This window comes from Salminus brasiliensis, chromosome 15, assembly GCF_030463535.1.
Source record: "Salminus brasiliensis chromosome 15, fSalBra1.hap2, whole genome shotgun sequence".
NCBI classification, from domain to species: domain Eukaryota; kingdom Metazoa; phylum Chordata; class Actinopteri; order Characiformes; family Bryconidae; genus Salminus; species Salminus brasiliensis.
Window position 1 is genome coordinate 9,503,823 of NC_132892.1, and position 17,510 is coordinate 9,521,332.

The 17,510-nt window shown below is 39.8% G+C and overlaps 1 protein-coding gene across 2 annotated transcripts; it reads right to left on the reverse strand.

The window, feature by feature from the left end:
* Positions 1-103: 103 nt before the first annotated feature.
* Positions 104-16,911, reverse strand: tfdp1b (transcription factor Dp-1, b). 2 transcript variants are annotated; one of them, XM_072656842.1, is made up of 12 exons: positions 16,759-16,911; positions 12,081-12,151; positions 10,929-10,992; positions 9,235-9,344; positions 6,585-6,715; positions 5,519-5,678; positions 4,267-4,413; positions 4,109-4,177; positions 3,294-3,445; positions 2,099-2,265; positions 1,633-1,687; positions 104-970 (listed from the first exon to the last, which is right to left on the reverse strand). In XM_072656842.1, the coding sequence occupies exons 2-12, from the start codon at positions 12,090-12,092 to the stop codon at positions 832-834; spliced, it is 1,206 nt and encodes a 401-aa protein (XP_072512943.1). In that variant the 5' UTR covers positions 12,093-12,151; positions 16,759-16,911; the 3' UTR covers positions 104-831. The 2 variants fall into 2 exon arrangements, with proteins under 2 accessions (XP_072512943.1, XP_072512944.1); XM_072656843.1 differs by lacking the exon at positions 16,759-16,911 and having other exon boundaries at positions 12,081-12,442.
* Positions 16,912-17,510: the final 599 nt, after the last annotated feature.

Sequence of the window (17,510 nt, forward strand, 5' to 3'; positions counted from 1 at the left end):
TTTCTGAGTAGCATCTTTTTTTTTTCTTCTTCTCAGAAGAAGAATTTCATTCTTGATATGTGGATCTCAGACATAAAGAGGAATTCTAAAATAATCCCACTACTACACAAACATTTTGTTTAATTTCCAATGGCAAATTCATGCCACTGAACAAGAACAAATGTAAAAATTGGAATTGTTACATAAAACAAACTTGGAATGACAGGATTCATTCCTAATCTGTCCTTAAAAATACAAAAAGTTGCTAAAGCTCAGCACTGAGTTTGGTGTAATCACTTTAAAACTTCCTAAAAAAACCCATACACCCAGGGTATCAAAAATAGTTGTCTATGTGGACAAAAGGGAAGCAAAATGTATACAATTCTGCCACAAGAAATGGAAGGTGAAGAACATCTAGTGAGTGAACTTAATTCATCCAGAAATCTTTGGAGAGCAAAAATGATGAGTTACATTAGCTTTAAGTCACAAAAGTTAATTTCTTTAATAAAAAAAAGAAAAAAGAAAAAAATGATCTAAGATTTTATAGAATCCATAAGAATACTAAAAGGTTGTTTATTGAACAAAAACAAAAAATAGTGGTGGAAATAAACACTAGGTAAAAAAGTTTTATTTCACACAAGCACCACTGGGGTTCTGTAGAAAGCAGCTGCACTTTGCTCTAGGAGACTGTGAAAGGCGTTACTCACTGAGCTTGCATATACAACCAAGTCATAGTTTTCAGACTTCGCAACAGAAACCTCTCTTGAAACAGCGGGAGATCTGTTTTACCCTACCCTCACACTAACATGTCGGAGGCAGTGCTGACTGGGAAGAAAAAACACGGCACAAAAGTTAGTCTTCGTCATCATCAAAGTCTTCTTCCTCTTCATCATCTTCCTCATCCTCTAGGAAAGATGCTGGAGTATCGCGAGAGCTGCTGTGGTACGAGCTGTTGGAGCTGGAGGCCATATTTGGAACAGCTCCATTATCACTATGAAAAGAGAAGAAGAGGAAAATAAATATATTAAAAAATTTAATAAATAAATAAATAGCTAGCAGAGTTACACACACACACACACACACACACACACACACACACACACACACACACACACACACACACACACACACACACACACACACACACACACACATCATTGATTTAAGAATTCTGATTCAGCACCACCAATGAAATCTCCTGAAATCAAGAGCATAGAAATTGTCTTTAGTTCATCCATCTTTTGTTGGAGTAACTGTCTGTATTATCCATGGAAGGCTTTCTACTAAATTTTGAAGCTTTGCTGTGAAGATCCAACAGCAAGAGCATTAGTTTGTTAGATAATTAAGTCAGGTCGTTTGGTGATTACCAACCCACCTTATCCTACACTCATCCCAAAAGTATTGAATGGAGCACAATCATGCGCCATGCCTGGCATTACGAATAAGTGCCAATAGGTTCATGTTTATCTGCTCCAGAGTGTCCTATACAAGCGGCAATCCTTCTCTACAGGGACTACACAAGTTGCGTGTGTGTGTGTGTGTGTGTGTGTGTGTGTGCACACGCATGCATGCATTTGCACATCTGTCAGCAATGGGTGCAACTTGTTTTAAGGTCTGTTCACAAACATTCAAACAGTGTATTATGAAACTCACCCGGTCATATGAGAATAGCCCCCATTGTGCTGTCTCATGGGTCCCTGTGCCATATCTAAACAAACAAAAAGGAAATACTCAGATATATTAACAATATTAACAGTTCTACAAGAAAGACCTCTGCTTAGGGAGAATGGGTAAAAATCAATACAGTAATGACTAGAAAGATATATCTTTGGCTCTATTATACAACATTTCACCAGAAATCGTGTATTTTTTCTTTTAATGCACAATACTTATTCATCTGCTTATTTTTAATTCATTTTAAGACACAAAAATGTGCATTTTGCACCAGTGTGTCTAGAAGCTTCTTTGTAATAAAAGCAGCAGAGCATATCATTCTGTACACTTGTACAATTACTGCACTGTAGTCATCTTTAATTGCCTGGCAAATAAAGGAGTATTCAAGCATGGACATCTTTGTTGTTAACACTTTAGAAAGGGAGAGATTTTTTTATGGTCTTACCGATTACATACGGTTCCAGAGCTTTGGGTACCAGGGCCCGGGCTATCTTCAGCTGCTCTGGAGAACATTTGCCTGACTCCAGCCCTAATGCCATGCCCATGCGCTTCAGCACCTCAATGTCGTCATGGATCTCGAACATGTTATCAAAGTTAAAAAGGTACTCAAACCTGCAGAGAATAAACACAATTCACAATCAAATTGTGTTTTTCTAAATGAGTAGCTCATTGCTTTCAGAGCGGTCATCTCAAACTGAGATGGAAAGTCTAGTCTTCTTTTGTTAAACAGTTAAATAATGCCCATCTAGAAAGGAAGTCAAGGTGCAGTTGAAAACCTGCTAAGGCAAACAAGTGCATAAACAGACCATATGAATGTGTACATCAGTCACGACATTGTGAGCAAATGATATGCAGCTAGACTCAAGGACCCCTTTTCCATTGCCGGGCCAAATGGTTACTAAGGCTGCATTGTATCCTTATGCACTGGTTTGGACCAGTTAGACCTGTTAGAGTTTCTTTTTCTATTTGCATGTGACCGTTCCGGTTGTCGGATGTGTCCACTCTCACATTTCTGCCCTGATTTCCCAAAGACCAAGATGCCGTTTCTGACATTTTCTATACTGGAAATAGACTCCGGATCTTGCGGCACAATGCAAAGCAAATGTGGAGGCAATCAGTGATTCTCTAGGTCATTAAGACCTCCCACCAAACGGTTCTGTGGCCCAGGTACAGACACTGAACGGTTACCCTCCATGCCCAGAACCGTTCAGCCCTGCAGTGTAAAAGAGGCCAACATAGCGGACTGATTTTAGCTGGCAGTTGGAAAGTCGAGTAGTGACTTACATATCCATTTATAACAAACACTGTAGGATAACGCTGGAGTAAAAAACTTCAATAAATAGGGTATAAGAAGAAAAAATATGCAATCTCAGTTGTGAACCACTCAACTTTCACTGGACTTCACAGATTTTCAGAATAACCATTCTTATTTTCAGACATTTCTATGCCTGGAAAAATAGCATCTAAAAGTTCCAGGTATTCCAGATTGTCCAGAACACATGGAAACCCTAATTTACCTGCACATAACCTAGTATAATTCCTAGGACGCAACCAGGAGAGCTCCTGTTTGAGCTGGAAATGACAGGAAATACAACAACATCTAGATTGGTTTAGTTTTTGGGAGCGAACATGGATCTCACTTGTCATTTGAGATGCTGCAATCGATGACTGTCCTCTTGCTGGTGTTGACTATGATGAAGGGCAGATGGATGACCGTGTTTGATGGAGGCGGTCTGTGGTTCTTCTGTTCTGCCTCTCGATTCCTTTGCACCAGATTCTTGAAGGCTATTTGCTGTAGACAAGAACATTTTTGTAGAATTGAGCCGGAGCCATGACACATGAATAAAATCAATTAATAACCAAATGTATAGCTAGCCTTTAGAAAGGGTGACATTCTTACAGGACTCAGTAAGTAATTGAAAATTATTCAAAAGCAACATTCAGAAGTTCTAAACTGTATTCTTCTTTTTCTTCTTTTTCTTCTTATTATTTAAATTCTATTAGTACTTCCCCACTGTGTTCATGTACTGTCCCATGGAAAACATACTACAGTGGGTGTAGTCATGTGACATGAAGGCTACACAGAGAACTCAAACACTGAGCCAAATGAGCAACTCTAGCACCATATATAAGCATTCATTAATTAGAATTAAGGCAAAATATTCAATTAATCATGATCAATTAAAACTCAACCTATTTTCCCCTTAGAATTACAATAAGGTTTTGTTACTGTGCCTTTAAAGCCATAAATCTGTTCTGATTTTCCACTGTAATTCTGATCTGACATCCAGATAATCCCTTCAATGTAAAAAAAGGGTGGTTGCACATGATTTAAATCTCATTGTCACAATACTTTTTTTATTGCAGCTTAATTTCCATAGGGATATGGAATAGGGAGTAAACAGATCAATACACACCTTCAGTACCACTTCACGTCTACATAGTGCTTGCATACCTGTAGTATAAGCTCTTGAAGTTGAGACTGTTTCTGTTTAATTCTTTCAAGTCGTCTCTGGCGCTCAGCCTTTAATAAAGAAAGCACATCACATCTTAATACAGACAGCACGATAAATATGATTGGCTGTGTGTAATGTGCTATTCAGGAAATCTAACCTCCAAGTCTTTACACTCCTGAGCAGAATTGGTTGGGAAGCCGATCCATTTGATCTCCTTCTTGTCTTTGGAAATGATATTCATGGCCATTAAGACATTCAGTGCATCATATACCCGTCTCCGAATGTTCTTCTGATCAAAAACATGCTATGGGAGAAAAAATAAAAATAAATGAATCCAGCTGCTACAGAAATGATTACTGATGTCAGTGATGTTAACAGATTTAGTGATTTCACAGTTATAACCATCAGTCATCAATTGAATCAACTGAAAATCTTTAACACCAAACCATAGCACGAGGGGCACTGCAGTTCCCAAGCATTATTAGCAATTTTGTTGGTTTTGGTTTATAACATAACCATAATATTAATACCACCTCCTCATTTCTACACCCAGTGCCCATTTTATTTGCTCCACTTACCATATAGAAGCCTTTGATGGTTCTAAGGCTCTGCATACTTTCTTAGCCTCCTTTCAACCTGTTCTGTTATTCAATGGTCCAGACCCCACAGAACCCCCACAGAGCACGTGTTATTTGGACAGGGGGGGGGGGGGGGGGGGTCATTTTTAGCACTGCAGTGACACTGACATGGTGGTGGTGTACTGCAGCATGTGTTGGGCTGGTAGGAGTGAGGCAGACAGCAGTGCTGCTGGAGTTATAAAACACTGTGTCCACTCACTGTCCACTCTATTAGTCTCTCCCACCTAGTTGGCTTATTTTGTAGATGTAAAGTCAGAGACAGAAGCTCATCTGTTACTGCACAGTTTGTGTTGGTCATAATCTAGTCCTTCATCAGTGGTAACAGGATGCTGCCCACAGAACGCTGTTGGCTGGATCTTTCTGATCAGTGAACTGTTCTCAGTCTAGCAGTAAAGCTGAGGTGTATAAAAGCTCCAGCAGGACTGCTGTAGCTGAACCACTCGTACCAGCGCAACATACACTAACAAATAATAGCTGCACTGAGGTAACCCTCAGGGACCAGGCCATTAAAGAACAGAGTGAAAGGTGGCTAACAAAGTATACAGAGAAGCAGAATATGTATGTTATGGCTGATGGGTGCATTTTGTGCTAGATTTCCATTAGTTCTCTTTACATAAAGATTTGGGTTACCAATATTTTCGAGCCAGTGTTGCAAATAGATAACCCATGTTTCATCAGCCAACCCACTTAGAGAAGTTACATATTTCAACAAAATAAACCCACACTTGCAGGTATAGAATGCAAATTCACATGGCCATGGTGAGAACTCACAGCTTCAGCGGGAGAGACATTATCTCCAGGACTCAGCTCAGCCACCAGCTCGTCTGCTACCTCATTATAGGAGGTGACTCCTTTCTTTTGAACCTTCTCGCACACTTTCATGGAGAAATGCCTCAAGCCTTTTCCATTCTTGTCGCCTTTCCTACCACGCCTAAAATAGAGAAATAAAGGGCAAAAAATAATAATAATAAAAAAATAATAATTAAACATCCTACTACCTATGATTACACAGCATGGACATTTGTTGTATTTTAATTTGCTAAAACTGAAAACCTGATTAAAAAGGGGGGGGGGGGGGGTAAACACACTGGTGCTGAGGACTGTTTCAAGTATTCCCTTTCTCAAGACACCTGATCAAGGGCTTTAAATCTTTATGAAGTTTCATGAGCTGGATCAGTAGTGTTGGAGGCAGAGAATACCTGAAACTTTTTAGGTCAGTGGGTCCCCAAGACTGTTGAAAAGTTAAAGAGAAAAAAAAATGAATAAAAAAAATAAATAAAAAATTCGCTGGATGTTCCTTGAATGCATACGTAGAACATGTAGCATGTGTCGGACATAAACGAAATTTGACCTTCGCCTTAAACCCATCTGTGCAGTCCACACACATACACACGTTACAAGCAAAGTAGAGGAGTGGACAGTGTGCGCTGCGGCGCCCTGGGTGCAGACAGGGTTAAGGGCCTTGTTCAAGGCCAGCTTTCCAAACCTAGCTATTGAACCGACAACTCGGTCATCCATAGCCCGCTTAGGCACCACTGCCCACTAACTGTTACCACACTTTTCCTTGTCATCCTTGCATTCATGACTGCAAGGACCAAAATGAATATTGCGAGATTTATCAAACTACCAGAATAACCTGTGCTTTTGAGCCAATATGCCAATTATATGATAAAAATAATAATACTTTTAATACTTATAATAACAATAATACAGCAATTAAGAAAAAAAAAAAGAAAAAAGAAAAGATCAGTGATGTGCAGCCAGGATGATTCAATGAGTCAGTGTTGAAAACCCTGCTGAGAGCTGACCCATAGAAGACCCAGTGGGCATGACTCACCCGCTCGACCAGGGAGAGGGAGAAGACTCTTGTGCCTGCGTCTGTGGAGTGAAGAACTGAGTGCTTGGAGTTCTGGGGCTGGTCAGGAGGACACCACCTGGAGCGCTGGGCCTCTGAGGAGTGCCAATCGCCTACAGACAGGGAGGAGGTGGCAGTTAATGCATCCATTCTGAACCACAGGGTCACAGTTCGGGTTTAATTGTTGCCATTTAACGCAAACATGGTTTTTAAGTTCTTTATGAGCTTTTTAGTAAGAACAACAGAACTGTAAACTCTCAAACAATAAACGCTTTATTGCCTCGTTAAAACTGATATTTTCTAGGAAGGAAAACCAGTATATGGATCATTATACTGGTTTCACATCTCTCAGCTTCTTCAGCTCCTTGTTACCTTTGGTACTTTTTAAAATGTATCCCCTATCCTATTTATTGTTTAGTGTAATTTTCCTTTAGTTTAATACTGTAAATAATCTGTGTTCTGTGTTTTTGTTACTTGTTAATACGTTAATCAACAAGAACCAACAAAAGTTAAATATGAAAAATGGAAATTGTTACTATACTGAACTATTTTTAACCTGTACCTGTACTTTAAGACTGTACTTAATGGATCTATTGCATTATTGCAAACAAAGCAATTTCAAAGTTTAAAGTTTGTTCATATATAAGGTATTGGAAAATAAATAAAACAAATAAATCTCATATGTGCAGTTTTCCTTTTTATCTATAAAATCAGATGAAAGGGGAAAAAAAATATATAATAATAATAATCTTCAGGACATCTGCTACTATTGTTTTTAGTTTCAACACAAAGGTTATAATTTCTTAGACAATAGCAGATCCTACACTGTTAGAACGCATGTGAAATTAATGAAGACATTTGTCTCAAACAGGGTTGTGTCCTGGCAAGAACGCGGTGTGACAATACGATGTATTCCGATTTAATATACCGTGATATATTGAGATACTGGAAGCAAGATATACTGATATTTTACTGAGATCAAATTTTAGGAACAGTCATTGTAATTTGTATACTATATATACACACTATATGTATTTGTATACTATATATATAAAAATAAATACAAAAAAAAACAAAACACAGTGGGGTATGAAGGCTGCAATGCTGCCATCTATCGGCAAAGGTTTAAAAACACAAAATGAACCACTGACTCCCACCAATCTTTACATCTAAACTTTTTGTTAAAAATCAATACTGTGTGTTTGAGAATCGATACACAGAATCGTGTGAAATAGTGTCTCAAATCACACAATTTATGTCACTAAAGACAGACCTGTTGCAAAAACAATGCAAATGTGATTCTCTAGTAGCTTCTATTTTGCACTAGTTTAATTTCTAATGCTGTGCAAATGGTCAGAAGTTTGTGGACATCCAGTCACCAAACATATCTTCCAAATTCAAAAGCATTAAAATAAGCTCTGCCTACCATTTGCTACAAAAAAAACAACAAAACAAAAAAAAAACCTGTCTACACTTTGAAACGTCGCTGTGAGGATCTGACTGCATTCAGCCACAAGAGCATTAGCAAAGTCAGAATGTTGGATGGATGGTTTTGAATCTTAAACACACGCTAGTTCATCCTAAAGATACTGGATGGAGCTCCTACACTCCAGAAATCACAGTTCCACTGCTACACAGCCTAATGGTAGAACTCTATAACCTTGTGGCATTAGGTATTGTGCCTGTAGGCTCATGTGGACTTTAGCCTGCGTCCAATTCTACTGGTAATGCATTGTATGCTGGCTGAGTATCTGTCAGCAATAAGTGCACCAAACGTAGCGGAATTCACTCATTAGAAGAGGTGTCCACAAACCTTTGGACATAATTTGAATAGAATGAAAAATATTTGAAATTCTAGCAAGAAAAACAGACTTTGTTTGGTGGCGTTTTCCCCTTGCTTTAAAGCCACTCAAGCTCCATGGGTTTTGTCTCGAAGCCTCTGATGAGATGATCAGGTCCGAGCATGAGCTTAAAATCTGTTTAAATTGCAAACATTTATCTAGAAATACAGACCACCAAAGTGGTCTCAGACTTCGGGACCCCACTCTCCACATACACACCCAAGTACACACTTTCGGTGCCCATCCCTGCCTGGCTCTGGACGAGGGCTTGTGTCATTAATAGGATGATAACCATGATATGGGCTCTAATCCTGCTGACTCAAAACTTCTGTGATCAGCTTAGATGCAACTCTCCCAGGTCACCTCACTCAATGTTAATGGAGGACTTTATCGCCATGGAGACCCTCCACACTTGCGCCCTGTATCATTTAGGAAGGAAGGAGAGGCAGCCCTCATTGGAGGAGAGGAGCGGCATGACCTGTGTTGTAAGGGAGTCTAATTAGGGAACGTGGCTCAGCATCGTCTCAGGTAGCCTCTGACGATAAGGGCACGGAGTTCTCGCACCGGAGAGATTAGCTTTACTTGGAAACGGAAACTGCTACCACATCGTCGGAGGTATTGTTAGACAAAACAACTCTATGTGCTGTGCTGTTCAGCCACCGCCCTGCAAGGGATCACCGCACAGGATTGCTGCACGTGATGATCTTATGTTATGCAGGTTCTGAATTTACATTACAGAACCCATGCAGTTGACTTGTGCACGTGATAACCTTAGCGGAACAGTGTCTTACCATATGCTGCACTACACTAACACCGGGGCCACCCAAAGTTCTGGGCACAATCTGTTTGACTCCTGTAACTGATGATGGATGGACAGTCACAAGAGACAGGACAGCAGCACCTGATGAAGAGAAAGTGCATTCATCAACCATCTTGTCTTTGATTTGTCCTGTGTAAAGAGTTACATGGGTAAAATAAAACACAGTGTGATCTCAAGCTTATGAGTTACTGCAAAAAGGTTGCAGAGAGCTTAAAGAGGAAAGGTTGAGATTTCTCAAATGTGCTTAATGAATGCCCTCTGCTGGAGAAGAAACAGCATTCAAAAATATTAACTATTAAGAGTGGACTTGGTTGATGGAAACAACATATTTTTCCCTATTAGGTTTAAACTGCCAAATGGCTATTACTCACTTCTGCAACTTTAAAAAAAAAAAAAAAAAAAGTTACTGACAGGCATTTGGATTCAATAAGCCTGGGAATTTAATATCTGAATATAAAGATTTTTCTTGGATTTTATAGATTTTTCCTCAATAGTCACCACTTACAAATTTAAGTGATTTTACACTGCAAAACATTATATAGCTATTGTCCAACCTTTCTTCATCGCCTACACTGACAAAGACTTAGACGGTGGTTGCAGAACATTTAAAAAGCATTTTAAGTATGAATAGGCGCAGCATTTCTCACCGCCTAATAGGTGGTGATCTGTAAATTGGTTGGTTCTCATAACATCACAGAAATCGTGATTGTTTTTGTATGCAGCTTAGTTCCCACATTACACTATATGGTAGTGAGTAGTAGATTTTAAACCAGCGTTTCTCACCCCTGGTCCTGAAGGCACCCTGGCCTGCACATTTATTGCTGTCCCTTCCCCCAACACACTGATTAAACAGATCAGTTAATGAACAAGTCCTTTCAGAGTTGCAGTGGATGTGTTAAACTACTAAAATGTGTAGGGCAGGGTGCTTCCAGGTCCAGGGTTACACTAAAAAAATAAAGGAGCTACAAAATGTTCTTTAAAAGAAGCACGTTTGGCAATATGACAATATTTTATCGTATTATGATCATTACTGTTATTGTGGTACTGTGCTTCTTTTCCCCCCCCCCCACATACACTTTACTTGCTCAACTGCTGCATGGTGCGCCTGGATTGTAACTATACAAACGAACAGACTGGGGAAAGTGTTCTTCTGATGTTTAAAGACCTGTTTTTACTCATTAATTTTACTCATTTTACATCTTACTTATTGCATCTTTAAGCTCTTCAATGATGTGAATGAAATTGAGCCTTCTGAATAGGAGTGCTTTAAGACTTAACCAGGGCCATGGATGCTTTATTGGGTAACTACCATCAAACTACTAAGAACGTTTAATGTTATAAATGTTATCTGAACACCTTTCCCAGCAAAGGTTGCCAGGTAGGACATGCTTCATAAAAATCTAACAAAACATCTAAAGATTGTCCAACTCCCAAACACTTGCCACAATAATACAGTTGAATAAATCCACCCCCACCCCACCCCATCAAAAAAAATCTAATCAAGTCAATCCACTGCTCACTGCCTACTACAGCAAACATGTTGTTAAGCAAGATCTTCAAGTCAGCTTTATTGGCATTTATAGTAGGAACACCCAGGACAATAACAACTACCAACTTCCAGAGGAAGGACAACCTGGTGATTAATGAATGGACAGCTATACTGACCTTTTCCAGGACTCAGGTTCTGCGTGGCGAACACCTTCAGCTCTGTGGCTTCTTTTAGTCCACCCTTCAGAAGTAAAAGGAGTGTTAGCCATCACTATTATGAACATATCCGCTACCAGACTGCTGTACCTGAGTGAACGTTTATACATTAGTAATTAGCACTGTGGTGCATGTAGTGCTGTGTGCAGGTCTGTTTTACATTAATGCCTTAAATGTACTTTGTAAGGTGGTTTCTCATACAAAAATCAAACAACTTAAAAAGACCTATCCATTTAAAATTAATACATTTCTGGATAACTGACCATTCCTTATGACAGGGATCAATTAAACGGGTTAAAAAAAGTTGGTTAAAGTATTTTCTTGACCCTGAATGTGGAATTGCAAACCAGTGCTGACATGGATGGTGAATTCTTCACAACAAACCCTAAAACACAGTTTAACAAAAACAAAAAACAGAAGGGAGGCTTGTGGAGCAAAGGTGAAGCATTAGCAACCTTGCAACCCACACTTGCAATAAAAATGTAATAAATTCAAATTCAGAAACCAAAAGGCAAGAAAACAAGCTTGCAACAGATGAGGGAATGATTTTTTTTCCCCTGCAGTTTCACAGAACACTGCAGCCGAACTGGTAATGACCTAATACCTCAACAGCTGCCACTGTTGGAACGTTTTGCGCCAATAACGATCAAATATGCCGGGCCACTCGCATCCAGCCTCATCAAGCATTACAGCACTACGACCTCAGCTGTTATGATGTGTTTTGCTAGCAACTGTGTAACCATGAGAACTTCCCTGGCCCTAGAAAAAGTGACCCAAGACAAATATGGAGCGATACCAAAACCAAATCAGAGCCCTAGCCTTGCAAAAATGTGCTTTTAGTGCTGCTCATGGCTGAACGGATTACAAAAAGAGAAGGACACGTAAGGACTAAGGGGAAAACGTTATCTTTCCACATATCTATAAGAGGACGATGTGGTCTTGGACAGAATGTAATTATAGCCATTACCGGTGAATGATTAATATCCATTACATAAGCTTGCAATTCATAATTTAAACAACACACCAACAACCATGTTGCTTGATCTGCCAGAGGACCAACAATCGGAATCATCTGAAGCACTCCACACTTTATTACATGCATGTTTTACTTACATCTTTTGCCATGTTGTCAGTCTCTCGCAGAAGCTTTTTGGCCGCAGGTCTTCAATCCTTGTACTTCTTCCCTAGAATGTAACAGACTCTTCATGTTACACATTCACCTAATTAGAGAACTGAAACACATGACCTAAACAGAATTCTGATCTATACGTACAGCTCGATAACAAACATTTCACCAGCTGTGCCATTTATATGAACAGAAATCACCATTAACCAATGCTAATGCTATTACTACATGAACTTTGAATATTTGAGTGCAAATCATTAATTATGGGCAGATATTATAACAACATTAAATAACTTTGAATAATCATCATGATACATAAGATCATAAAATTCAACAGAACAGACAAAAGGAACCAGTGATCTCCTTTAAAAATATGACCAAATGCTCTGCGAACAACTCATTTTTATGCAACATTTAGCATACCGCACTGCACTAAATCCTGTTAGCCAAGGCCAATTACGGTCTATTATTGTACAGTCAACAGAAGTAAATTATTACATTAATGAAAGTCATATAAACACAGACAATTACTACTATTATTAGTATTATTGCTTCAAATGACAAGTTATTGTCCTCATTTTTATTAACACCACCACAAATTCTTAAACTGCAGCAATGACATCCAGAATGATAGAGAACCACTCGAACCCCACAGGCTCCAGAGTCTGTGGTTAAAATATCAACTTGTCAGTTTCCGACAAACTCCTGATAAAGGCATGCATGTTAAACTTAAACGCTATGGCACTGGGTTACATCAGGTCTTAGTACGAATCAGTATGGTAAGAACTTGGGCTTTAAAGAATCCATGTGCAACCTGTTTTTTCTGCATTTTAAATAAACCTTTCCACCACAGAAGGTATTTTCATGAACCATGTTCTCTGATGTCTACCTAGAAGGAATGTGACTTTGGGCTAAGAGTGGGCAATATGACAATATTTTATTGTATCTTATGTAAACATATTAATGCAATACCTAATATACTTTTGTTTTTAAAACTTATCGAGGAGATCATCAGTGCTTAAAGAACACTGATCAACTGCATTTTTCATTACAAACAATGCACACAGTCTGGTTTATATGGATGCCTTGCAGCACAGTCTCAATAGAAATAACTATACTCAGTACGGGAGAGTATTCAAGTAGTTTTTAAGACTGTCTATACTGATGCATTTTGTCTGCAATCTTATCAAAATTTTTTAACCATACTGCCTACCACTACTTTGGGCAGGACAAAAAAAAAAAATCCCCAGATACAATTTTACACACCAATAATACTAATTATTGCCTGCAATTATGCCACCACAAGTCTTCCTGGATGGTGCTGTAATCCTGTCCCCTAGCAGAACGGCCTCATCGGACATGCCTCAGCCCTTTCCTCAGTTGGTCCCATCAGACAAAGCTGCAGTTGTGAGGCCTGGCTTGCATTGCAACCCAAAGTTGCATTTTCTAATATCTAGAGTATGGCGGTGGTGATGTGCTGCTCAACAGTGTGACCAACGGCTCTAGAAAACATGGACGCTGGGTTTCCATTCCCTTCTGTTCTGTAGAAATGAAGCCAAAATTGTCAGCCATGTCAGATTTGCAAACACAGTACAAAAGAGGCGGAGCCAGACACTCAGACCCATTTGGTAGACCCGCCTATTCTCCCAGGCCAAGCACGTCTGAGAACTTTTATCGAGCCTTCAGCACAGAAGCAAAGCGGATATTTTCCATTGTAATCCCAGTTTGTCCGGTAAGCATAATGTTTCAACAGTAAAAGTGCAGCTCATGCAAGTTTTACTACAACTCAGCTACTTCACGTAATAAACAGAAAGGGTGCGACGCAGGTCCTGCAGACAACAGGTCTCTTCCAGCCACGGCTGTCTGCCATGATACAGCATATTAAGGGTTTAAAAGCTTATTTCTAGGGGACAATTAGAAAACAGGCCAATATTAGCACAGAGGAATTAGACACTGGAGATGGAAAGACTGTTCAGACGGTGGGGAAAAATGAAATGAAAAATGGACAGTTTTTAATAACACAAACATATGAGGATGGGTGGAGCTACACATGGTGGTTGGTGTGGCGCAACAGATAACATCACTACCTACCAGTGAGCTGCCACACTACGTGGGAGACTGGGGTTCGATTCCCGGTCTGGGTGACTATGCTGTGCTACACCAATAAGAGTCCTTGGGCAAGACTCCTAACACTACACTGACCCACCTCTGTAATACCAGTAACCTTGTAAGTCGCTCTGGATAAGAGCGTCTGCTAAATGCCATTAATGTAAATGTAAATGTACACATCACACTGCAACCAACCAGGAGACACTAGACCTGTGGTTGCTTCACTTTTAAGAGACGTTGCACGTTCCATGTTACAGGCACTGAATGTAACTGATGAACATTATTTGGGGGGGGAAGAGATGATCTCTCAAAGACCCGAGATACGTCTTTGAGAGGTCGACCATGCTGTTATTTTTACTAGGCAAGGGAAGTGGCTAAAGTTTGTAAATTGTGGAGATGTAACCACTGCCAGCAGAAACAGTTTCAGGGGTTTTAAACTAGGCCATGAGAAAGACCGTTGTTCAGTCTATGGCCTCCTTAAAGGAGCACTACACAAGATGTTTTGACTACTGAGCTCCCGCTACAGTCGTAGGGAATATCTCTACCTACCTTTCACACAACTGAGGACAAAAATCGAGCATTTGTTGACAATCTGAAGCGAAAGAAGCAGGTCTTCTGACAAGGTACAGTAAAATGACAAGATTTGACCCAAATATGACTAGAGTACCCAGCCATATTCAGCTCTCGCGAGAGGTCACATAGCGCAGTAGCCGGCACGCCGAGCTCGCAGTGGCAACGACAGAGACACCATTCTCCTTACTGCAAGTCAGTGTACCACCAAAACGACCTAGGACATACGTTTCTTGGGATGGGAATCTCACAAGCAGGTTGTTAGTTCTGCACATTTCTTGTATATAGGGACTGTTCGAAGCAGGTGAATGGTGCGATCACTGTTATCATTTACAGTATTGATATACTGAATTAAAATCCTGGGGGAAAAGAAAGTGAAGGAGATTCAGCTTCCCAATGCCTTGGACCTTCTAACATCAGCTCTCCACGAAACGAAACTTCAGACAGGGAAGAAAAACTAAAAGGAGACTCATTCTTAACTTTTTCCTTTTCCAGCACAGTTCAAGTGGCCTCAGAAATGCTGTGATCACTCCGGCTGTAACTGACAGAGGAGAGCGACCCACATTTCCAAGCTGTTACTATCTCTTTACCCCTCCCTGATACAAACAAGCTGAAACTGCAAAACACTCAAGCCCTTTCTTAGTGGAGCTACACGCCATGCTTTGTGCTTCAGCATGGAGAGACCCCCTCTGGTTCAGCAAAGGGACAGCATACAGCAACTTGGGAGAACATGGGAGGGGGTTTCAGTAAGTGGGACAACCGCCTGTCCTTCTCCAGATGGAAGGAAGACCAGCCTAAATCTGGACTGAAGACAGGAAACTATAATAACTCTCACTAATAAAAACGAGTAAACAAACTGAGCCCAAACTAGTGACTCTGGCTCCTTAGTTAGTCAGCTAACTTTGCTAATACATGCTTGCTTGACCTTTATTATCTTAGAATTAATTTATATATTATATATATATTATATATAATAATAAGCAGCAATATTTCAAAAAGCAGGAATGTCAACGCTGGGAGCTGCAACTTAATGAAGTTCATTATGCTAGACTTTAAGGCCAGTTTTAAGGACCTCGACCAGCACAAGCCTCGTTTGCTCGCTCGCTAGCACTAACTAAGTAAGTCGTCTTAGCTGAACGCAGAAGTTTAGCTGTAGCTATCCTTTATATAGCTAAGCCAAGCCCCACACACAGCTCCAAGTAAGCGAGCAGTCCTCTCCCATTTCCAACGTTTAAAACTTAAACATTTTAGTCAAATAATAACTACGGGGTTGAATATAAACTCAATGATAGCCAGCTACACGAACACGTAAGGCAGAGCTAGCTAGCGCTGAGTGGCTAGTTAGCAGACAGCCTTGCACTGTAAACAGTCGCAGCTCGAGTTCGGCTAATGCAAGCTAGCAGATACTGATGGCCAGTTCGAATCAATTCAGGGAATCAATTCAGTTTTAGGGGATCAAAGCCCGACTGAGAGTCCTTAAACATCCTCCTCATCATCATCATCATCATCATCCTCATCAGCTCTGCCAATATATCTAGCTATTAGCTAACTAATCTAGTTAAAAAGGTTGCTTCTCATTTTAGACTACAGGGCAGACAGCACATAAACAGAATGAGGGAGATGTAGCTAAATATAAGCAAACTCCAACAAGTACTACTTGGTAAAAAGTTAAAGTTAGCTAGATCTATTAAATGACATTATTATTTTAACATAATAACAAATCTTCAACCCACTCTTAGTAGTAGTAACGCCACAAAAACGTTAAAAGCTCAATTCAGTCGGACTTGTAAATCGGTTCGAGCACATATTTGTAAAAGAATCGACTCAAAAGAACGATTCGTTCCCCCGAATCGCTACAGACCCAGCTGACTAAAGGTTAACGCTAGCCGATTCAGTGCCGACGGGCTAGCCAGTGGCTTGAAGGCACAACACACAGCCAGCTCGTTTTTCACAGTTTGACAAAAGTTCGTGGTTTGCATCGCCTACCTTGGCTGGGTGTCCACGGTTCATACCCTTACCATGACTCAGGAGGATGCAAAAAAGCAATTTACGCCGATATTTGATCTGTTTGTTCCAGATAAGGCGCGCTAGGCTAGCTAGCTATGTACTGTACTGTTGAGAGCCATCAAACTGATCTTGGCGGTGTCCTACGTTGCCGTGTTGTGATTGGACACAAGAGCTGTGACGCCAGCACGCTGTCAAGCTCGAGTCCCCTCCCCCAGTTTGGGTTCGTTTTGTTTTGGCGCGCTTTGAATGCGGGTCATTAGAAGTGTGAATTCGAATTAAAATAATCTGAATTCGAATGCTGTTATTATTTTTTATTATATTATTTATTTTTATTATATGATATTTTTATTATATTACATCTGAATTTTAAGGTTTGTAGAAGAGCAAAATCAGAAACTGAAAATCAATTTTTAAGAAGCATTCAGTTTGCTTAATTCACATTTTTAAATTTTTAAATTCAGTTTCAAAATAAACTAAAATACAGTTTATTTTTACTCTGGAATTGTCTAAATTGACAATTGAAGGGCATTTATACCTTAAATTAATTTTTAAAAAGAAAAGTTTATTTAGCGTTCACACTGACAAAGATGTACACAAAAGTACTAAGAAAGTCCCAACTGATTGGGTAGATGGAATGACGTACACTGGAAGACAACTGCGATTAAAATTCATCTGACTTGTAAAATTTGTGGGTTTTATTTTCTGTCTTGTAATATTGTAAAGCACCAAGG